Source organism: Daphnia pulex, chromosome 4 (assembly GCF_021134715.1).
Source record: "Daphnia pulex isolate KAP4 chromosome 4, ASM2113471v1".
NCBI lineage: Eukaryota > Metazoa > Arthropoda > Branchiopoda > Diplostraca > Daphniidae > Daphnia > Daphnia pulex.
The window spans coordinates 2,553,802-2,577,529 of NC_060020.1; the positions used below are offsets into that span (position 1 = coordinate 2,553,802).

The 23,728-nt window shown below is 43.7% G+C and overlaps 1 protein-coding gene across 9 annotated transcripts in view; it reads right to left on the bottom strand.

Annotated features, from left to right (window-relative positions):
- Positions 1–23,728, bottom strand: part of LOC124193257 (microtubule-actin cross-linking factor 1-like) — a 67,059-nt gene that overhangs the window by 38,794 nt on the left and 4,537 nt on the right. For 5 of the 9 annotated variants that reach the window (XM_046586998.1, XM_046586995.1, XM_046586994.1 and 2 more), the window contains exons 3-10: positions 19,674–19,735; positions 10,635–10,724; positions 9,525–9,602; positions 9,000–9,092; positions 2,779–2,942; positions 1,860–1,975; positions 896–999; positions 426–641 (exon numbers count right to left, since the gene is read on the bottom strand). In XM_046586998.1, the coding sequence (XP_046442954.1) occupies positions 426–641; positions 896–999; positions 1,860–1,975; positions 2,779–2,942; positions 9,000–9,092; positions 9,525–9,602; positions 10,635–10,724; positions 19,674–19,735 (923 nt within the window). Of the gene's footprint in view, positions 1–425; positions 642–895; positions 1,000–1,859; positions 1,976–2,778; positions 2,943–5,628; positions 6,961–8,999; positions 9,093–9,524; positions 9,603–10,634; positions 10,725–19,673; positions 19,736–20,830; positions 22,415–23,728 lie in introns of those variants that run through there. The other 4 variants (XM_046586997.1, XM_046586992.1, XM_046586991.1 and 1 more) reach the window with 3 other exon arrangements.

Genomic DNA, 23,728 nt, shown 5'->3' on the forward strand with positions numbered 1-23,728 from the left:
ACGACGGCCCGTCACGATTAGCTTTCTCTCCAAATAGGAAGTTCACAATATGTCGGGCCCGGCCTCATCGGTCCAAGTCGATTATCCAATAATGATAATAATATATAACAACAACAACAACAGCATCGACGGCTTGAAAGCCAACAACAGAGAAAAGAAAATAGCGGCCCGTTTTGTGGGTCGTCCTGCGGCCAAAAGTCGAACCCCCCAGAAACTCCCTTGATGAGGGACTTTTAAGAGTTCAAAGGGGTCGTTGGTTTTTGGTTAACGAGTCTCTTCTTCTTCTTATCCTGCTTCGATATTTTCTTTCCTTGTGGCAGGAGGACGGGCAGGCGGGCGGGGGGTGAGCATCAAACGAGAGGACAAACGACAGAGAAAACGGGCACGATGGATGTTACGTCGCTTTAACAACGTCTGTTAATCACCTCAATGTCCTTGTAAAGTCGGGTGATGTGCTGCTTCTCTCTAAGGCGTGGCGGTACCTCATCCGTCCGGAATCGGTTCGACTCCAGGGCCAACTTCTTGACCTCGATGAGCGTGTTGGGGAAATTGCGATCTTGCATCAACAGCGTGCTCTCACGGATCCAAACGTGCAGCGAGCTGGACAATTCTCGGTAGTCGCTGTATTTTCGCTGCGTCTCCTGGAATGTTTTGAATTTTATTTCACAAAACAAAACAAAACAAAAAATAAATAAATAAAATAAGAAACCCCCAAAAAAATGTTGATGGATCATTCTCTACTCTTCCCCTTTTCCCGTTAATCTTCTTTTATTCTTATCCACATGCCATTGAAAATGTTTGGCCAAGAAATTTCCAGAATTTTCAATTCACAACTTTTAGCCAAGTGCACTTTCTACATTTGACAACAACAACAAAAGAAAAGGTAAGCACTTACCGGATCGTAAAGTGGGTGTAAGGCCGGCGGATTAGGGAAAACATCGTAGAGCGACGAGATGTAGGTAATCAACGACTTCTCATCCGGTTCGGGGGTATCGACATCTAATGCCAAAACAAACAAACAAACAAACCAAAAACGGAGATGAGAGATGTACCGACAAATTTGTTTGGTCAAATCAATCACGGGATGAGGCGAATCATAAAAATTTTTTTGATGATGATTGTTGTCCTCATTTCATCAACCCCCCCCTCTCCCAACCAATCACCTTCTTCGAAAAAAAAAATTCCAGTCTGAGAAAGCCAGAAAAGAAAGAAGTTATTGGGACACGACGGACTGGCGGTATGTGTGTGCGCGCTGGTGGTGGTGGTGGTTCATGACTCATGGTACAACAACAACAACACAGCACGGCCTTGCCCTCAACTATCGATGCCTCGAGGCGGTCATCCTACATGTTCTATCCCGGGCCGTTAAAAGAGATCCGCAGGAGGGCGGACGCCAGGCCCATGTAAGGAGCTCCCAATGCGCTACCTTAAAAACATATTTATATACTCTGTACATATAATGTCTTCTACATATGTTGCGAGCCCAGGGTCTTTTCTTTTTCGTTTTTCTTGTCCATTTAAATATTTTTTGACAAAATATGTGCCATTGCGCCATTGGTTCCGAGCCATCCATTCGATGATGTATCCGGGTGCGTTCATAAATCATGATCAACTTCTTTTCTTTTCTTTCTTTCCTTTCTTTTTAAGAGGCTTCTTCCATGACTTCATTGTCGGTTGCCGACTTTTAAGACGACGACTAAACGACCAACTCCCACGTTATCACGAATTCGGCGTTCTTCTTTCTCTTATTTTTTTGAAAGCAGATTTTCTCACGAAATGGTTTCCTTTTTCCCCCCATAGCTTTTTTTTTGCCGGGTAGTAAGTCTGTCTGTGTGTGTGTGTGTGTGGTATGAGCTTACCTTCGGGATCGAGAAGTCGTGTCACGCCGTACTCGCGTTCCACAATGTTAAAGGCGGATTCCAGCCGGTCGCGGATGCCGCGATTCTTCAACGAGCGCCAATCCACCAAATCAGGTCTGCAAAAGGAAGTAAGAAAAATGAGTTATACACCAGACATATCCAGGAGGAGATATTATTTTGAAAAGGAGTAAACTACAAGAAGAAATAGACGTGGTGGGGGCTGTGTGCGTGCGGATAAGTTGTCGAAAGAGATAGAGACCAGGGAGCCGCGCTACAATTTGATGAATATTTCATAAACAATCAAAGTTCCATTCGTGACGTTGGTTACACGGAAACATTTTTCGCTGCGTGTGACGGATCGGTTACAAACAAAAAAAAAAGAAGAAGAAAAAAAAACTAAGTTTTCCAATATTATAGATTCCGGATTTTTAACGGCAAGGGCAACAATAAGCACATACAATGGCCGGTCACCCACCGCCCGATTGTTTGTTACGTCGTGTGTGTGTGTGTGTAAAAGAGCCACTTCTTCTTTTGTGCGCCTTTGTTAGCACTCGACGTAGCCAATAAGTTTGAATCAATCGGCTTGGAAAACGTGAAATAAGGGAGGATCGATGGTCATCGATCCTACGACAAACAGTACGTACAATGTACGATTGTGTCTACGTGTCTCGCAGCCGTTCTACTGGCGCGCATTTAAAAGCGAACGAGGAGGAGGAGGTGGTGATGGATTCGATGTCGGGAGGTCTGATCCGTCAACGAGGAATATTTCTTTTCTTTATTTTTATTTGTATTTTTCTTGGCTTTCGGCGCAGGGAAACCGACACAAGAAACAACGACGACGAGGTAACACGAAAAAAAAAAACAAAAATGGAGAAATCAAAAAGAAAAAGAGAGATAACAACAAAAAAGACAACTGCACCTGTTGCGATGGATGATGGCGTTGAAAGCCAGGCCGTCCTTCCAGGAGGAGGTGAAATCCTTGACGCGGACACCCGGGTACTTGGCCGTGGTGCGCTGAGCCCATCGCAAAAGGGCTTCACGGGCCGTCAATGATTCATCCTGGCCCACCATGATGTCCGATATCTAAAAAAAAAAAGGAAAACACGAAATAATTTTAATTCAATTGAAAGAAAAACAAAACGAAAAAAGTGTGAGAATAATAAAAACACGTCGTAAAAATTTCCTCCGGAAAAATGGTAAAATAATAAAATTTGATTTTGAATAAACTTTGAATAAACAACCACGCCCATCAACCGACCATCAAACTTTCCAAAGAAAACAAAAAAAAATAATTTTAATCATCTTTGAAAAGATAAATTTAAATTCCGCCATCGCGCGCACAGTTATTATTTTTGCCGTGCGAAGGATGGCGAAGAATATATGTGACTCACACATGGCTGCCGGCGGGGAACACGGGCCCGGCTAAAGGAGAAACATTTTCACACCGTAAAAAAAAAGAAGAAAAGAAACGAATATAACGTAAAAATAAAAAAAAGGGGAATCCGCGTTCCATCGCCCCAAGTATCCCATCATGTCTTTATACGGGACAACTTCTTTTTGAGAGTTTCTACCATTTAGTTATTTTTTCCCATTTTTTTTCTTTTTCCTTTTTCATTCCAACTGAAAAGAGCCGGTTCGACCCGACACAGCAACAACAATAGCCAAAACAACAAGACAGGACCGTCAGCTTTGAATAGTCAAGTGAGAGACTTCGAGCGACATGAAATTGAGACGGAATTGCCGATTCGAATGATTCAAATGCAAATTTTCCTGCTGGACCCTTTTACTTGTTTTTCTTTCTTTCTTTCTTTCCTTGGAACGGTGAGCGAATCGTGCTACTGCTGCTCTCATCAGGTGGTAGTCGAAGTTGGGTGGCTTGGGCGTTCGATTTTCCCGAACGAATGAACCGTGGGGGGTGTTTGCATGAGTAATTGGATGCCAAAAAACGCCGGATGAAAATTGGACTCGGATGAATTCGTTTGAAATTGATCAAACAAGGTCAAGAAAAAAGGAGCAAAGCAAAAAGTTAACAACAAAAAAACTCATGATCCCGCTAGACAGATTGACCGTGCAATCGCCAGGGTCTATACGTATAATCAAAGTAATACAAACTAATGTTTTTAATCACAAGTTAGAAACGCTCGCAGGCATTTAATCCCCTCCACATATAAGGAGGCAGGCTGGACTCTATCAGGAAAGAGATGGGATGAAACAGACAAAACAAAAACCCAAAAGAAAGAAAAAGAAACCTGTCTGTGAATTAATGATGACGAATGGGGTGGCGCTATTAGCATTAAATCTTATTACTGAATGTAGATTCAACGCGAGAAGCGAAGAGCGTAGCTAGATAGAAATGAATAAGAGTGGGGGGGAGCCATCATCAATCGGACAGGTTTTATTTTTATTTTTCCCAGCTTAAAGGAATATAGCCTCTGTTTTTCTCTCTAATACAACAACGACTGTGTTCAACAATTTTTGTGACTCTCTCTCTCCGTGACCGCCCACCGACCAAACAAACTGTCCGTCATCAGACACAGTGACCATTTATGGCCACCATATACTTCATTTGGCCATCTTCAACTGCTGGGCGCAAAAAAAGAAGAGAGAAAAGAAGAAACTTCAAATAGAATAAAAATGTAGAAAGAAAACACTTAACAAGTTACACGTACTACTACAACTGTTAAAGAGACGAGGACCAGCAAAACCATCGGCAGGCAGTGACCTCATCGATATCTTTTTTTTTTTATTATTTTTTCGGGTGGATGCCCAAATAAAGCACCCCCTTTCTTTTACAGATGACGCCATCATCATCCACAACACATTTTCTTTCTTTGCCTAAATGAAAAATCCCCAAAATTTCCAGTCGCCTTTTTCTGTTTTCCTATTCATTCTCGAGAAATGGGCGGGTGCAACCGTTTTCTGTCGTAATCGTTTGATACGATTATTCCAAATGGAATAAATCAAATCGCGCAGGTGCAGCAGCAGCAGCGCAAAAGTGTTGGCAAGATGAATGCCCGCGTTCGCAACGTATCAAGTAAATTATGTGTGCTCTGCGGTGGCGTGAAAGCTCAAAATGTCTAGAATTTAAGAGAAGCGGCGCATTTGAAAAAAAAGAGAAGGAGGAAGGAAAAAAAAGTGGGCGAAAGCCGAGAAACAGAAGAAGAAAAGTGGTGACTTTCGGTTCTATTGAAGCAAAACCCGACACGGCTGTTACATCGTTAACTTGTCAAAAAATAGCATTTTTTTTTTCAGAGGCAAGAAAATATGAGGATAAGGCGGTTATTATTTGAATATGTCGGGAGGGGACAGGTGAATTGCAGTGCAACAGGTGTGTAGATAATTCTATGGCGACTTTTGCATTTAAAGTAAAATAAAAAGTATTGTTTTTATTTTGTTTTGTTTTGTTGTTTTTTTCGGAAGGGCGAGGTCAAATCGCTCCGCCGGGTCGCGGCTTAACGGCGCCCCTCCAAATGAAAAGTTACAGCGTCGAAAAATAGAAAAATTATAATTTCGGATGAGTGATATTGGTGAGAGGGGCTCTTTTTCTTTCTCTCTCCAATTTTCTTTTGGAGTGCGGGGGGGAGAGAACGAAGACGAACGAAGACGAACGACGGAAAACGACGGCGAAGGGAAGAGATGAAGATAAACGACGGCGGCGGGTCGTGAATTGCTGAAGCACCGAAACGAACGACCGACCGACCGACCCCGATTATTTTTCCTTGCCGCTCTTTTGTTGTTTGTGCGTTGAGGTCATTCAAGGATTAACTACCTTGGATCGTTTAAACGACGTCGAGTGATGTTCAACGGGAGCCAGGTGGCGGTGGTAAGTGATGGCCGGGACGGGGACGCGCTCCTCGTAGAGGGAAGCGTCGCGTTCAGAGGCGCCGTAAGGCGACGACGTCTGGAAGTAATTGGTCCGCCCGCCGTAGCCGTCGTCCAGCCGGTTGACGTTCTCCGTCATGGAGCGCTGCTCTCCGCGCGTGATGGTCGTCGTCTGGCGGACGGTGCGGGTCGTGACGCGGCGGACGCCCGACTTGCGGGCCGTCCGCTGGCTCTCGGTCGTGTCGTCGCGGACGTGCGACGTGACGTGGTGCCGCCGCAAAACCGTGTGCACGTCGCCGTCCATTTGCATGCGCTCAGCCAGTCGAATGGCGTCCACTTCCGTCACGACGCCGCCCGTTGCCGCGCTTCGTTGCGACCTCCTCTCGTTGAGCGCATCCGTCCCGCACCAAACTCCGTTGCTCCACCCAGCCATTTCCGTTTGGGCTTCTTTTTCCCAACTCTCTTGTTGTTGTGGTTGTAGTTGCTGTTGTTGTTGTTCTTTGGGTGCGGGCTAGAGTTGCCCGGTTGCAAATCAAAAAGAGGGACTCTGGAGTCCAATATGGTTTTCGTGTGAGGCTGTTGGGTAATGGTGCGCCGCTGCAGTGCCCGGCGGGCAAGAGTCCAACAATTCCGGCAGCTGGGAACAATCGAGGGTGTTTTGTGTGTTTTGACCGGTCACTGGTCAGAATTTACGACTTGCTCTTCACACCCGTCCGATTGGGAAGGACCGCAATTGAACGCAATCGTCCGAAACCGATGAAAAGGCAACCGGATTGCCCCCGATGACTCCCGTGCGCCCCTGACCGACCGAACCCAACACGAACCAGCCAACCACTGCCGACTCTCTCTCTCTCTCTCTCTCTTGCAACTCTCACTGTGTCGACGTAACCGTTGAGATCCGAGAAGAGAAGAAAAGAAAAGAAACAACAACGAAAAAAAAAGTTTAAACTCGCTGGGCCCCCCCTAAATGTCGGTTGGGTTCCACAACTTGATAAAGTCGCGATCCAAAATTGGTAAGCGACTGGAAAATTCACTTCTCGATTCGGATGAAGGGGAGGAGGACGACGACTGTTTTAATGAGTTTGAATTCGCGTGGACACACAGTGGAGTCACCGAGACACAGAGCGGCACTGGCAGGTGACGACGAACGTCGACGACGACCCTAAAGAAACGGGCAGAGAGTTGGGAAAAGGAAAGAGAACGGCCAAGACTCGATGGAAACGACCTCCTCCACGCCACTTTCACTCGTCCCGACTGCGCCGACCAAACGCACACAGGCCCCAAACCCCCAAATCTCTTTCTCTTTTTTCTTTTTTTTTTATTTACCTCTTCTTTCTTTCATTCCTCCATTCTCTGACGATTCCAACTGGGGAACGCCCTGGAGGGACGACGCAACAGCACCGGCTTCCATCTCTCTCTCTCTGTGTGTGTGTTTAGAATACACATCCGAAAAGGAGAGAGAGAATCGGATGGAAATGGGAATAGAAAGAAAAAAGAGCACGGCACCACGCACACCCATGAGACACCAGTAGGAGCAGAAAGAAAGAGAGAAAGAGGAGAGAGAGAAAAAGAGGAACGTGGCTAGATTTCTCAAAATCATGACCATATATGTGAATCAAATGCATACGCGCCCGTAACCCTGTCCCAACGCCCGCCCGCTCCCGCAACTCACCTGGACGCATTTTTTCAGCGTCTTTTTCTTCTTCTTCTTCTTCATCTTTTTGAACATGTACATTTTTTTGTTTTGTTTTTGATTCTTTTCGGTTGTTTTGGGGCATTGCAACGCGGGTTGGCATTTGAATAGTTTCTTTGGTTGGACTGGTCCGATTAAAATTGCACAGGGGAAAAAGAGAAGAAAATCTCAGTTTTTGATTTTTTATTTGGTGGGGTTTCTTTTAAATATTTTTTGTATTTATCTTCGTCGCAAAAGGTTTCTTGTTTTTTTTTTTTTTTTTTTTTGCTTTTTTCCCAGGCATTTTTGTTTTATTTTTGGAAAACAAAAACAAAAAAAAAAGTCGCGGCCCGGTACTCAACGTCGGAGATGAGGACAGCAACACATTAGGGATTCCAGTCGAGTACACGCGCGCGACTACTAAAAAGTTCTTTAACAGAGTCGAAAAAGACACAAAAGGACAATCGGAATTTCAGGGGGGAACTGACGCAAAAAAAAAATAATAATAATCTAAAAGAAAAGAAATAAACGAACAAAATGTCAAACCCATTCCCAAGTCTGGACCGAAATAAATGGGCGAGAGTTAACCAGTTAGGGAAAATAGAGGAAACTGGTTTCTCATTCTCTCTTCGATTACACAAAATCCCATTCATTTTCTTTCTTCCAACAGCAAAAAAATGAAAAAAACAAAAACAAAGTCGAATCGAATAAAAGAAATTAAGCTTCTTCTTCTTCTTTTTTTTTCGTGTTTTTCTACATTCGAGAATAATTTAAAAACGAAACAAGAGCGGAGGAGATATGTGAACCATCGAAAGGAATGCGAGTGGCTTTGCCCGTTGGCTGCGCTTGGCACAACGCCGGCACTGGTTAACGGGAGCCGAACGAAAAGGCTCAAAGTATTATTACACGAGGATTATTACGTCTGCGGGGTGATGGAGCCGCACAGCAGCAGTCTCTAACCTCTACATAAATGATACGATTTCGATACGAGCTATGGACTGTACGGACGTGAGGGAATGATCACATCAAATCTCGTAAAAATTGTAAATGGGCCGGTATGTTTTTGTCAAGATAATATGACGCAACAAGTTGCCGATGCGGGTTACGGCGCTATTTCTTTTCGGGAGTCTTATCTCTCCTTTTTCATTTGTATAGGGATCTGTTGCTGTTGTTGTTTGTTTGTTTTTATCTTCGAAAGAGGAAAAAAACAAAAGAAAAAAAGATACACGACACTGTCCAGGCAATAATGCTTCGATCGGCGGCTGGATGGCGCTAGCTCACTCCCAAAGTTATCCAACTTCTTTTCATTTGGTTTTATTTGATTGTTTGTTTTCATCGCCGTCCTGGCTTCGTTTTTACAGCGTTTAAACCGTACGATAGAGGAAATGTCGCCTGCCATTCTCATCCTCTATTTTTAAGTCTTTATCACATGACGCCACAACCGATAAGCCGAGAATTTTAAAATTCTCGAATCGTCTGCTGACAAAAGTCAGAAAACGCACAAAAACAACCGCATGTCCTGTTGGCTGGTTATTCCCCCGTCATTGGGAATAACAGCACATTTCTTTTTTTTGTTTTGTTTTTTCCCCTTCTTTTCTTTCGAGGTTAAATTGAACAGCAACTAAAATAATGAAATGACTGGGTACCTGGAAGTGGAGAATGATGGTCCATATTAAACCCAGGGTCAGCTTCGGGTTGCTGTCGACGATATCTTCGGCTCGGATGTTGACCAGCTTGATCTGTGTCAAGCGAGAAAAAAAAGAGAGAAAATGAATAAAATACAAAATTTGGCGCAACAAAATAGAAATTTGAATGTACATTTCAAACAATGAAAATGTGTGTTACGTTTCGATTTTCGATTTGTTTTTTCACAAAGTTTTTTTTTTATTGAAAAGAGACTCTTGGAAATTTCGGCGTCGTCATTGAACAACTGCCAGGGCTATTATTTCCCATTTTATTGACGTCTTACCAAAAAGCTTTTTTTCTTTTCTTTTCAAACCAAATTTGTAAAAAAACAAAATCCATATATTTTTATTTTATTCGTTTTATTCTTGCAGTTGAGCGGCGTCAATGTGAACATGGAGAGGACAGGAAAGGATAAAGAAGAGGATTCCTCGTCCTATCGACCTTATCAAATTCTTTTCTCCTCCGTTTTGGAGAGAAACACTCACCTTGCGATAGCGGAGATAATCGAGCGACGTCTGGACGTTCTGCAACATGTGGAAGCGCATCTGACCTCTTTCACGGGGCTGGACATTAAACAAACATAAAAGAAAAAGAAAAGAAAAAGATGAGTCAAATAAAAAAAAATTTTCAATTATCAAATTTATTAGAAAAAGCATTTCGGTTGACATTGGAGAAATGGGGAAAAAGACCGACGATCTTGTGGCTGTGTTTTGGATTGTCGAGAAATCGAATATCAAAAAACGAAATCAGATACTCCTCCCTAACGATGAACTCTATCATCACAGCGGTGGAAATGCTGACCGGGCGCCGTTAAGAGCGGAACACATTATTATTACTTGTGGATGGATCCTTATCATCCGTCTTGCGGGCCAAACCCCCCTCCGAAGAAGCAGAAGAGAAACTGCTGGCCTCCTCTCCACCAAATCAAGATGATGAGACAAAAGAGGAACCGATAAAGACCCCACCTACTCATCTACTCCATCTCCATATCTTTTCGATTTTTGATCCCCCCCAAACGGGAAACGATGGGAGACGCTCTTTTCTTTTTATAGCCGAGAGAAGACAGAAAGAGAACGCGGGGCATGGCACGGCACGGCTCTATGCCTCTGAATGGATATCGACCGAAATCAATATTCAAAAAAAAAAAAGAAGAAGAAGAAGAATGAAGGGGCAAGAAAACAAAAAAGTTCCTTTGAGTTGTTGTTGTTTAGTTGTTCTCTCTCTCTCTCTCTTTCTAGCCATCCCCTAGGCCAGGCTGCAACAACCTGCAGAGAGAAATGGGAACACTGAAAGTCCAAATGGGCTGGCGCCTGGATCCAAATACGGGCATCGTGATTAGCGAAACACACAGGCGAAAGAGAGAGAGAACGGCAAAAGGCGCCGATAAATAACAACAACAACAACACGACTGTTTCTCTCTCGAGACCCATTCCTCCTCCTACTACTCAAACTAAATTTTGCTTCTCTCTTCTTTTTTGGGGGGTTTGTCCCCCTTGTTCTTCTTCTTCTTCTTTTGAAATCTTCTTTTGGTTGGCAATGAGTGACATAAACTACCCGACCATTCAACAATAACAACAAAAACAACAACAACATACCAAGTGATCGCCAGAAAGGACTTCCAGGAGCGAGACGAGGTTGTGTCCGTCACGAAGGTCTTCGAAGAGGTCGTCCACGCGTCGCCCAATCTATCGAGAGATAAAAATAAAAAGAGAAAATTTAGATTTTAAATAAATAAAAAAGCACAATCAGTATATTTAGTGAATGAATTAATCAACAAATCAATGAATGGGAATGAATGAGGGGTGGAGAGAGTCTACAATGTAATGGGTGGGGCCCGGCGACTTTTAATTAGACGTAGGGGAAACGCGTGGAAGATGGAAAATGTTTTCCCATAAATGGTCACGTCTACGGACTTGCAAAGAGCCGATGCGATCATTATGATCCATTGGCCGGCCGACGGACGGACGATGGATGGATGAATGATTCACGCACGGAGAAGGCGGAAAAGAAAAAAAAGAAAAAAAAAAGTCAATCTATCGGCCGTGATGTAATGGCCGGCGTGGCACGATGTGGTGGCGGAGTGGCATCATCGAATGACTATCGCGCCTGAGTCAGCCGCACAAAACCAATGATGGATGAGTTTAAATTCAATATGGGCCCCCACACACATATGCGTAAGATGGCGCTGAAGGGTTTTCAACCCCGCAGTTTCCTTCCTTTTTTCTCTTTCGAAACCCGACATTTACGTTGCATCCTCCGCTCATCTGCGCTATTCACGCGCTTTTGGGGAGGGATTTTTGGTTTTCTTTGCGCCCATAACGGACGCCCCAGCCGCCGCCTTGGTCGGATCTTTTTTAACGCGCTACATACATCAAGTGTCGTCGTAAATTACCAAACTCTCTTGCGTAAATTCATCGTCGAATTTTGTATTTCCCAAGGCGCACGCAGACACCCAAACGCGCACAATGCCATAAATGGCCAGGGCCAGTCACACGTATTAGAAGGCGTCAGAACGCGCCAAAATAAGTAAACAAACAAACGAGCAAACATCGGGCAAACGACTCGATGCAATTTTTCAACCCGAGGTGCCAGGGCAACAGCAGGTGACAACGCCTCTTCATCCAATCTCTTTTTTTCCCCGTCCGTTCGCCGCCCGCTCAGACACACACCAAAAAGAAAACAAATAGAAATCTAGGTCCCGTTGGTCCTCGCGCGTTGAATTATTCCCTCTCACAAGGAGAAGAAGAAGAAGACACCAGTGTCGGAATGCCAAGGACCCTCTTACATAAATGTTAATAAAAATAGCTTTTGATCAGCCACGGCTAGATAAAGATTGCCGACTCCTTTTCAACTATCAAGTGATAAGACATTTAGAAACCGATAAGATATTTATCCCAAAAAGAGAAAAGACTGGTAAGAACCCGGTTTTTCATCTTTCTGCTTTTATTTTTTTGTTTTTTTTTTAAAAGAGATGATATTTCATTTTTATAATGTGGTGCACCAAGTAGCAGGAGCACAAAGAACCTTGTGAAGGACGTGCCAGGAGCACACCTATTTCGATCTTTTTCTTCTTCTTCTTTTTTTTAATATTTCAAAAGGGGAAAAAACCGAAGAGAAAGAAAAAGAAAATCTTCAATTTCTTATTTTTATTTAGTGTTATAACTAGTTTTGGTTGTTGTTGTTGTGTTGGTTGCCCCTTGCTCAACAGAACGGAATGAATAAAGATGACGGTAAACAACCTGTTGAATTCCTCTCTGAACAGACAAGAAAGAAGAAGAAAAAAAAAGGTAAAAGAAGGTCCTTGGGTATTCGACACAATGAAAGAATGGCACATCCGTGGCCCCACAACACCGTGAGTTGTTGCTTTCTTTTCTTCCAATTCTCCCGGCGGACCAACAACTACTACCCCCCTTCATCAGATCATCGTCCCACTCTAAAAGTCTAGTAGCATCCCGTCTCTACTTAATTGTCAATTCAGTTCGTGAAGGAGAAAAGGGGAAAAAACTAAAATAAAATAGAAAGAGGAAATTGAATCGAATTCCACTTTCGAGGGAGGTTTTTCCTCGCTACCACGAATCGATCGATGGAACACAACAACCTTCACACCTTTGCGAAGAGAATCGAACGAGAGAGAGCCACACCCCGGAATTCACGCCAAACAACAGCTAACTACCACTCAGCGTCTGCCCAATCATCCGTATCGTAACGTGTAGACTCTAACATTACACACACACACGACACGAGCGTGGTGGTGGTGGATATTTTGCACGCCTGTGGAACATGGAACCAACATGGAAATCGATTGGGCCAGCCGTCCAGAACCCAGCGTCGATGATCACGGTAATAATCAACTCAAGTCCACTATTTAAAGATTGGAAGGGGGAGGAGTAGAAGGTGGTAGAAGGAGAGAAGGTTCTTCTTCTACCAGCCCCAAAAATCGATCCATCTCTATCACGGGGTCAATCCCAGCCGTCATCGACGACCCCCAGAGTCCCTCCCTTTCATTCTCTTCTCCAATCTCCAATTCTTTTTCGACTAGATATATATTCAAATATTAGTCTCGGCAAGAAGATGAAGAGGAATGCCGCCGTGTGGCCAGATGGGAATCCAGCCAAAGCCAGAAATCTCCTCCCATCTCGCACGCGTGCACTTTTCACGCACCTTCTTCTTCTTCTTCTTCGTCTTCTTCCTCCCTCCGTCTACCCTTTGCAGCCTTTGCAGTTCACTCATCTGATAACAATCTTTTTTTCCTACTGTATTCATCTCTCGATTGAATAGTATTGACTAAATCAATCTTGTTGCATTTCACGCAGATGGGGGAGAAAAAAGAATCCTTTTCCATCTCGTCCCACACAGAGGATGTCGTATAACCCCATAACACATCCGCCCGGAGCCAAAAACCCGTCCGATGATCTCATCTTCATGCATGATAGCAGCAGCAGCAACAGCAGCAGAGGGCTAAGAGGCCGGCCAGCCCAGCCAGCAGGAGCAGACTCGGTAGTAACAGTTAGATGACTAGTTGTTATTTGGTGTTGTAGATTCTGGTGGCCTGCTGCTGGTGTGTGGCATTATATATTAGCAGGCGTGGCTCTGTCATGTCGCGCTTCAATGGCTGATCGAATTCTATCTATCCATCTCTCTCCCTCCTTTCTCTCTCTCTGTCGTTTGTTACACATGTAACAGGTAACGAAAAAGGGACGGCAATATAGGGGAGGAGTACTCCCCTACCAGAGCATCAATAAGGATCTGATCTATTCTCATTTTTTTTTTGTCTTCCTCCCGATGTTATTACACGGACACAAGTAATTGGCGCGTATTTGAATTGGAGAGAGACCCGAACAGATAGGGCGTTGAAAGGCACACAGCCCAAAAGAGGAAGAAAAGCAGCCAAATAACAAAAAGGGAAACAACAACAACAACCACAGCACACACACAAAAAAAAAGTGATGGATTTCAATCCACAGGCCACCACCAGTCAAAAGAGTAGGAGGAATGTTTTACAAGGCGTATTTTTGCGTTCATTTCCTTCTAGACTTTCGCCCCCCACGTTCTCCGATATAGGCGATGATGTCACCCAACTACATCCACACACACACGAGCGAAACAATCCATCGCCCACACACACTTACTAGCTTACACAAGAGGAAGAAGAAGAAACAAAACAAAGCAAAAAAACTGGGCTCCTTCCTTTTTTCCACACCATCTTATCATCAACACACATTTCTATTTAATCAACGAGAGCTCTGGTTTGTTTCTCTTGTGGGGGGGCTTTTTGGTCGTTCCTGCCTTTTACGGGCGTTATCTACTTCTTAGTGAGGATATTTCAAAATCCTCGACTCGAAAATGCTCTTTTCTGTTTCAGTATTGTTTACTATTTGTTTAGGGGCGACCACCGAAAAGTGATGAAAAGAGACCGAAAAACACTTTTTACTGCGTGCGGTACTTGTTGGGTGTCGACGATAAAGGACGGGGTCCCTCCAATAGGAAACAAAAGAGAAAAAATAAAATAAAGTCCCCTCAAAACAAAACAATTCCATACAAGAAAAAAAGAAAAAGATAACGAGAAACTGTGAAAATGGGTCGACAGCCATGACAGTCAGAAGCTGGAAAAATGACAACAATAACAATAATAAATATGGATACTGCCACTTGCGACTCTCGTAAGGTTTCACGAGAGAAACAAACAAATTGGAGCGGAGAGAGAAAGAAAAGAAGCTTGAGGTGTCTCTATTACTAGACGTTACACGCCAGTGTGAGAAAACAACACAAAAAAGTCTACTTTATTCTCTTCATCATTTTTGGCTTCTTCATCCGCTCTCGAGTTTCTTTCATTTCTTCGACTTACACGACCGAGAGAGAGAAAGAAAGAACATTAACATACAGCGTCTTTTGCCTATTGTGTAAACTACTACTACTACTACATCGAGATTTCCCAAAAGAAGAAGGGAAAATGTATGTGTCACCCTCTTTCCTCCCCTTACATATCAACAGAGAAAAAATGACGTCATGGCGCGCGTGCGCGATTCAATAAAAACGTTTTTGACGAGTACGAGGAAAGATGCGCATGTTGTCGGGAGGAAATTGCATTCAAAAGACATTTTCCTCTTTTTTTTAGTTTTTATGATTCCATTTCGTCGCAGAGAAAACGTTTTCCAGTCAAAAGGCAAGACGGAAATATCCAACAACAACACCCCCCCTGGGGTTGAAAGAGGAGAGAGACCTCACACGGAGGCCAGTCTACTCCCGAGGAGGAATTGTTGTGTCTGGCAACAACCCCCATCAAATCTAAATATGTGCGCGTCCCCTATCAAAAAAGAAAGAAATTTCTCGAAAGAATTTTTACAACAACTGCGAGGACAATACCTCAATGTATCAAGATAGGAGAGGTCGCCTGTCACTTTCATCTGGACAAGTCGGGCGGAAAATAGGGACGAAAGAAAATTCAATTATGGCCTTGCCAGAGAGGAAAAAAAAAAGCACAAGGAGAGGCTCGGGAGTTGTTGTAGGTGGCAATGTGGACGAGTAGGAATGTCAAATGTAGAGTTAAAAGAGAGAGAGAGAGATCGTTCTCCTTTTTTATTTTTTATATATCTAGTGGGACACGAAAGGAATCAGTCGCAGCCAGCGACACATGTATATAGATTGCTAGCTGCAACTCTCTCTCTTTTATTTCTTTCTCTGTTGATGGAATACTTTGAAACGGGGAATAGAGGGCACTACCGACACCTGTGCCCGCAGGGGCGGGGTCTCGACTCTCTCTCTCTCTCTCGATCGAGTGTGTGTCTATGGTAAATGAGGAGCGCACCACCGGCCAAGTAAAACGGTCATTTGCCCGTCTAATTGCAACTTTTTCGTCCGTCTGTCGACGTTTCCTGACCGGTTTCGAGTGGAAAGATCCATCCGACGCGATGCCAAATGCCGGGCAAGGCCGCCAGCACACGTCCAGCCACCAAATGTTGACCAGATGGTCTCGTGAAAACCTACACCGACCGACGCCATTCCTGACCTCCTCCTCCTATACAGTTCTACCTCTTTCTTCTCCTTCTTCTTCTTCTGCTTCACTGCCCCGCACTCTCTTTCGTTAAAGTGATGCAGACTGGCGGCGAGTTAGAATGCCCAGGGAAAAGAGAAAAAAGAATAGAAAAACCTGGTCGCTTCTGTCATGCTAAACATGCCGGCCATTGTGGTAACACATCACTCATATGGAATGAGAGAGAGAGAGAGTCGCTTCACATTTCTGCGACTTGTCTGGTGTCAAATTCGTGGGATAAATAGAAATCCAAGTTGAGGGGCTCGTGGGTGTTGTAGGGTTGTGGCACAGGTGCGCTGCTGCTGCTGCTGCTCTCCATCAGCTCCCGATGCGGCGCACGTCTGTGTTTTTACAACAGGGGGATGAGTAGGCGTCGTGATTCTTTTGAAAAAAAAATTTTCCTCGAGTGTCGGGACTGGACAAGACACACGAGCCGTCACCACTCCCAACTGGTGGGCGAAATGTTTCATCATTTTCTTTAGCCTCGACAGAGGGGAGAGAATAATCATTTTAATCATTCAGAAAAGAAATATATGATGATTGCGCGGACGCTCAAAACATTATGCATGCCCGCCTTGCCCTCGAGGCGCGAATTTCAAAAAAAGAAAATGACATCACCGTCCGAGTCAAAAGGCGCCACGGCACCGCCACCCCCGTGAGAATTGTATCACCTTCCGAAAGTAGACACAGACAAAAAAAATGGAAAATGGAATTCCTTTCATCATCATCATCAAAGTAAGACGTTATCAACATTTAAAAAAAAAGCCGGGCAAGAGATGACACGTTAAGAAACAGATTTCAACAACAAGAGTCAATTAGCGGGCCGGCCCCTTATTCATTTTCTTTTCTTCATATCAAGATCCACGCCGTTGTACAGTCGAAAACAATTGACTCAACAATTCAAAGGTCCGAAACGATAGAAATTGTCGGTCAGAAATCGCGCAGAGATTAAGAATTACGATTGATTTTGTCTAGTCGTGGGCAGCGGCATTCCTCCCCCCCCCCTCCACAACGGGAGTGTGTGTGTGTAGGCCAGTCGACACAATCCATCACCAGGAATTTTTTTCTTTTGAAAAATATAAATCTCTGAGTCGTTTGTTATCTTTTTAAAAGTTTCGAAAGTCGAAAATTTTTTTCAATACATTTTTTGAGTGATATACTCCAGTGGGCGATTGTGTCATTGCCACACGAGTGCCCACACACACACACACATGCACGCTAAAAAAAGGAAAAAAAAGAGGTTCTTCCAAAAGGAGGAAAAGAAAAAAACAAAAAATTGGTGTTCATATAATCGCCGCAAGTGAAAATTTCACACAGAGAGCGCTGAACCGGGCGACTCCGTACGGTTCGGATTGGGAAATGATCTAACTGTTTCTCATTGGCGACAAGGAGAGAGAGAGAGAGAGAGAGAGAGGGGGGGATCGTTGTTGGCGGCCAAAATAGAAGAAAGAATTGTTCCGCCGTTGAAATCACTCCCGCAACCAACTCGTGACGTCACTCGACCAAATGGTGTGTCGTAAAGGCGTCGGACACGGACGCGTCTTATTCTGGCCAGCCGGGCGGAGTGGGCGCAGCGTGTAACGAGGACGATTTTTCTTTTTTTTTGCGGGGATCTACCTTTTTATTACGTTTTCTTCGGTTTATTTATTTATTTATCTTTTTCTCCTTTTCAAAAGGGATAGGTCATCATCATGGTAACTCCACCCAAAAAAGAAGAAGAAGAAGGAACTGCGTCGTTTCGCCTATGTGTGTACGCCGTGTGTGTGTGTGTGACTGCCTTTATTTGAAGAAGAAGAATGAGGCTGAGCGGCACTTGGGTTCGGGACTCGACGGGAAGTCGCCTTACCAGGTTTCCGCCCAACAATTAAAAATGCAGTTAAATTCTTCTCTTATTCTTCTTCTCTTAGTCGTCGTCGTCGTCGGCTTCGGGCCTTTTTTCGTCTTCTTCTTCTACACACCAAAACCCATTCGTTCGCTCACGTCATCCCCCCTGACATTTCCACCGTTTTTTAATATTTTTTTGCGTGTGTGATATCCCCCCTCTCTCTCTGCACCTCACTCCACCCAGTTTTGTTTCTTCAAGAGAAGAAGACAACCAGCTTCTTCCGTTGAATAACGATAACGAAAACCTCTAGGTACACTATCTTTTCTGAAAATCGTGTTTTTTCTGCCTTCTACTTGGACGTGTACTGGAAATTTCCATTTCTGTTTCGTCATTTCACTCAGGTGATTTATGACACTGGAAACCGAATAAATATTTATAAAAAAAAAGGGACAAGAAAACCGGAATGAGTTCGGGTCACAGTGAAAGATCTTGGTGGATGACCTATAGCGTGTGTGTGTGATCAAAGATTCCATTTTTGACCTAGAAAAAAGAGTGGGGGGAAAGAAAATCATCGAAAGTGGATGAAATCAAACAGACAAGTTGGGGTCACGCCCGATTCAGCCTTTGACACGTGCGCCCATCATCATATCCAGATATTGTTTATCCTTTCATCTACAAGATACAACAAACAACAATCCCAGAAAGAAAGAAAACAAAAAAAAAGTTGTATCGGGATAAAAAAACAAAAAGCTAATGGAAAATTCCTTCTCTATTTGGTCAACTTCAATCTCTTTCTCTTTCATTCCTCCCGAGTCCTACTCAAACTCTATCGGTCTCTACACACAAACACATTCGAAAAGAGAAACTTGTGCATATTCTCAGCAGACACACACACCTGTTTGGGTGAACTATTTGTAGCCCATTACACACAAGCCATCGTCTCTCCTTATATGGGTATAGAATGAGGGGTGTATCCCCCTGTTCATCCTCCTTATCAGTCGAGAAGAAGAAGACGGCATTGGAATTGGTTCCTCTCGTGATGTCATCTCGATACCGTCTTCAATTAGCGACTCTCGCTGCCGGCGGACACTCACAAAAGCGACAACAACCAAAATCGTCGTGCTGGACGAAGAGAGCCGCGCTTGCAACAACTCTTCACGCCTTGTGTTCCTACGATTAACCCCCTCAGGGATTGAAACCCTTCCAATTCACAATGAATGGAATTATTCCGTTTTCTTGTTTTTAATTTTCTTGAACAAAAAAATAGTGAGAGAAAAACAAAACAAATTAAAAAAGAACCGGCCGCTTGAAAATTTCAAGTGAAAGGAGCTGGTGTGGGAAGGAGCAGCAGACGTGTGCGACTTAGGGGCGCGTACGTATATAGAAAATGTCGGGGCAGTCGGAGTCAGGAGAACGTGACGTGAATCCTGATGAACGGCAGCTGAAACATTTCACGGAACCGAACAAAATTCGACGTGCCTGGACGATCGAGCCCAACCAGCAGAGAACCAGAGACTTTTCTCAAAAACGTTTTTCATACCCCATTTTCCACTCGGAGAGGAGAAAAAAACCCATAAAAATTCGACTCGAAATGCATTTTTTTAAAACCCTTTTTTCTCTCTCTCTCTCTCAAGTGGGTCGTCGTGCGTCTGCTGGAGGAAAAGGATTGAGATGATAGTGAGGGGGGACTTTGAAATCTGTGGCAACTTTTTAATAGTTCCGTAGGAGGAGAGCAATAAAACGCAGAGCAAGAAAAAGAAAAAATGATTGGCTTGTTACCTTTCTGAGGTGTTTGTTGACCCATTTGGTGAACGTCTTTTTCTGGATGGCATCACGTTCATCTGCAATTGAAATCAAGAGTTTTTATATCAGAAACATTTTTATTATCAGAGAGAGAAGTTTGAAACATTTTATGATGTGACATGACTTATAGTGTACAATATAAATAAGCCAGGAAAAGAAATGAAATATAAAATCCCGTTGGTTGAACACACGATCGGAAAAAAAAAGAAAAAAAAGCTGGTGGAGTTCAATATCCTTTAGCGACGCATATACACCGCCAACGCCACTGTAAATCGATAATTAGGAATGTGATGAGCTCGGAAAAAAAAATTGCTGTTGATGACAAGTTCCTTTTTCTTTCTTTCTTTCTTTCTTTCTTTCTTTCTTTCTTTTTTTCGGCTGGTACAACAACAAGTATAGGCTGCTGGCCAAAATAATAAAAACGAACGGAGATATCCGCCTCCAGGTGTCCGGCCAACATCCGGGCAAAACCTCTCGCGGCCATTTCCGGCAAAACCTCCTCTTTTTTTTGTTTCTTTCTTTCTCTTTCTTTATGTACATGAGTCAGTGCCGAGTGGTTGACTGGTTTTTCACAGTTGCAACGGTTGATTGGAACACTCTGCTACACACACGGCAAACAACAGCGGCAGAAAGGGAATTCGGGCGACTTTGGTACAATTCCAATCGGTCGGCAGTCAAAGCCCAATCAGCGTCACGCTACTAGATTAATGAGTTTTTCGGAGTTTTTGAATTATTTGCCTAGAGGTGAAACTGAAAAAAAACCCAACATTTGACTACCCATGCAGTGTGGACCAGACGGGAAGGCTAGACGTCATTTTCGTAATTTTACGACGTCTAATATTTTATAATAAATGAGGTAGAAGGAGGAGGAAGAATGATTTCATTGGACGGGTCACGTCATGGGTTGTCTTTCCCAATGGCGCAATCACGCTTTCACCCCGGCACCCAACTTGAATGTTGTTGTTGAGTCTCTCTAATCAAGTTTGGCACAAAATGAACATCTCATTATTAATACGTTTCGACGGCGACCCTTTCTGAGACTTAATAAGTCGGTGGCTCCCGGCTCTCCTGTGCCTCACAATTTGTCCGTTCTCTTCACATCTTAATAGAGGAGACACACAACACAGACATACCTTTGAATTTGGACAGATTTTCTTCGTAGCCGTGCAGAGTCGGATCCAGACTGGACATTTCTCTGGGATCGTTGGGGTCAAAGCCCAGCCGGTCCTTGTAGTAGGACTGGGTCGTCATGATCGTTTCGTAATTTTTTTGTTGTTGTGTTTCAGCCTCTCCTTTTTATCTCTCCGGAAAAAAAAAAGGCGATACGGCGATGGAGGCAGACCAATCTGGTGCCACACAAGAACAACCAGCAGCCACACAAACACACAAAGTTTCTCCTTCTCGGCTTCTCGGCTTCAAGACGCCATGGCCGAGTGTCGACAATAAAAGGCCGCGGGGCCCAATTCAGCGAGAAACAATGACCCCAAACTACCACCAACACACAACTCTTTAATGTTTTCGCAATTGGACGAAATCGATTCGATTGAATTGATGGGAGAGAAAACCAAAAAGAGTTTCTTGTCGCAGGATGGGGAAATGTGCCAACAAGTCGTCGTGGCACACAACCAACCAACAACACACAGTCACACTTTTGTAAATAAAAAAAAATTTCAAAAAAATCCAACGCACAACAAGTGGTGGTTGGTTGGTGGTGGTGGTGGGGACTGCAACAAAAAAAGAGGCACTGCGGCTACTACTTCTAGTCTCGACGCGGTCCGATCACCAACTGGAGACGGCCGGTGGCAACCTGCTCCGTTAAACGTTGCCGAGAACTCGCAGCAGCTATATAACCCACACACGCAACAACACCCAACCCAAGCAATGCGGCCTGGGCCTGCAGCACGTCAAGATTTGCCGACGACGACGCTGTCAAAAAATCGCCACTTGCGCGCCATCTGTTGGCGGAAGAAACCACCGAGGGAAAAAATGGGAAAATGAGAATGGACACACTAAAAATGTTGAAATGTTGGGGGCGAAGTGAGAGAAACAGGTTGTTGTTGGCCACACACACTAACCCCAGGGCTTTCCTTCTTCTAAAACAACCCACACTGGAAGAAAAAGAAGCTACCACTTGACCAACAGTTGCTGCCTACGAACCGGTCAAACCCCCCCACACCAACACTCGAAAGGCAAAGGAATTCTTCTTTTCGTTGCCCAACACGTTCACTGCCTACGAAGGACACCCCCTCACTAAAAACGATGACAATGTCGAGTTGGCCAACACGACGCACACAATCATAACAGGTGTGAGAGCTGCTTAAACACACAGACGAAGTTCACGCCGAACCACTTGTCAAAGAAAAGAATATCAAGCCTTTTCTCTATGTGTGTTATTTTTCACTCGAGAGTTTGTAGGCGACTGTTTGTGGGGGCCGATGATGATGTGAATAAAATATTCAAACGTTTGCAGAGTCGAGCTGAGCCCCCAACAACTTTCAAATCGTCACCTGGCCAAATGTCTGGGGCCCCTGTTGAACAGTTGGACGACACATGTCACGGGACACTAATGTCATTTTCATTAACGATTCGGTCGGCCAAAGAAAAAAAAACAAGTTCACAGAAATGCAGACAGACTGATGACGGTATTTTGGTTTTAACGTGCGTCTGCGTCGACTGTCAAAAGGACACGATCGCCCCCGTCAAATAGGATTTACCCCGAAACGCCGGCGACGCTTAGCCATCTAGCGGTAATCAAATTCATTCCATGATGGATTTTTAAAAAAATTCCACAACTTTTTTGGAAAATCATTCATGAGAAAAAAGTGACTCGGCATCCTTGGGAGTCGCTTTACTATATTGACACAACACTCGTGGACGTGTCCAAAAATCAACATTGATTAGTTGGCACGAGATCTTATGAAAAGAAATTGCATCAACTCGGTCAAAAGAAAGAGAGAGAGACGCAGTTTGCCGATTGTTTCAACATGCCGACTTCTTTCTTCTGCAACAAAACCACCGCAAGTCTTTTTTTACTTTTCTTGTCCATATTTGATTAGTGACCCAACGATGACGACATTTCAAGATGATCAAACTGTTTTTCTCCTCTCCTAACGAGATGACACTTAACAATAACAACGACCACCAATGTCGTACATAAATATTTCATATTTAGGAGGAGGATGACGAGGCGACCTTTCATTAGCTCCTTGTTTCTAATAGAATTCTAGTTGACGGTGCTCTTTTTCTTCGTTTAAAAATATAAAAAAGGGAAAACTTCATTTATCAAACTCGCCAGAAAGAATTTCCCGCTGGCGAAACGAGCGCTCGGAATCGTTAACGAAGTCAATGTTGGCAACTAAGAATCTGTCATGCGTTTCAGTTAGCCCCTTTTCTTTTAAAAACAATAAATAAAAAACCGCCGAAATTGTGAGCAAGTCAGTGAACTCGATTTGATCTGCAAGACTTATCTTTGGAAATGTCCGTTTTGCCTTTTTCCATTAGACCAGCCACAGAACGACGTTGTAGACGAAAAGGAAAGCTTGAATGCTACAAGGATATAATCACTTCATCTTGTAATTATTAAACCATGTTGCATCCAACTTGATTTTGCTGATACAATCAAATTTGACATAAATTCTCGTTTTTTTTTTCTAAACCACAAAACTGGCATTGTTAGTTTATTTTTTTTTGGATTTTATCCAATTCCAACCGGCGGGACCAGCCGTTTAACTGCCGAGATATAACGAAAACAGGAATCGACAAGTCAAATATTATTACGACGTGAGCCAACTGCTGAAAAGGAAGAAGCGATAAACATCAGATGAAACCCAACGATACCAGAATTTCAAATCTAATGAATTGAAATTCAGAGAAATGTTGTGATATAACGGGCGGATGGTGCGTGACGGTGACATGTTGAATATTCTTAGGATGTGCTAGTCTATAGACTCTTTTGTTATTGTCACCAAATTCAAGGTGAAAGGAAGTCATCAGTGACGGCGAGAAAAGAAGTGCTCCACTAGTAGTAGTAG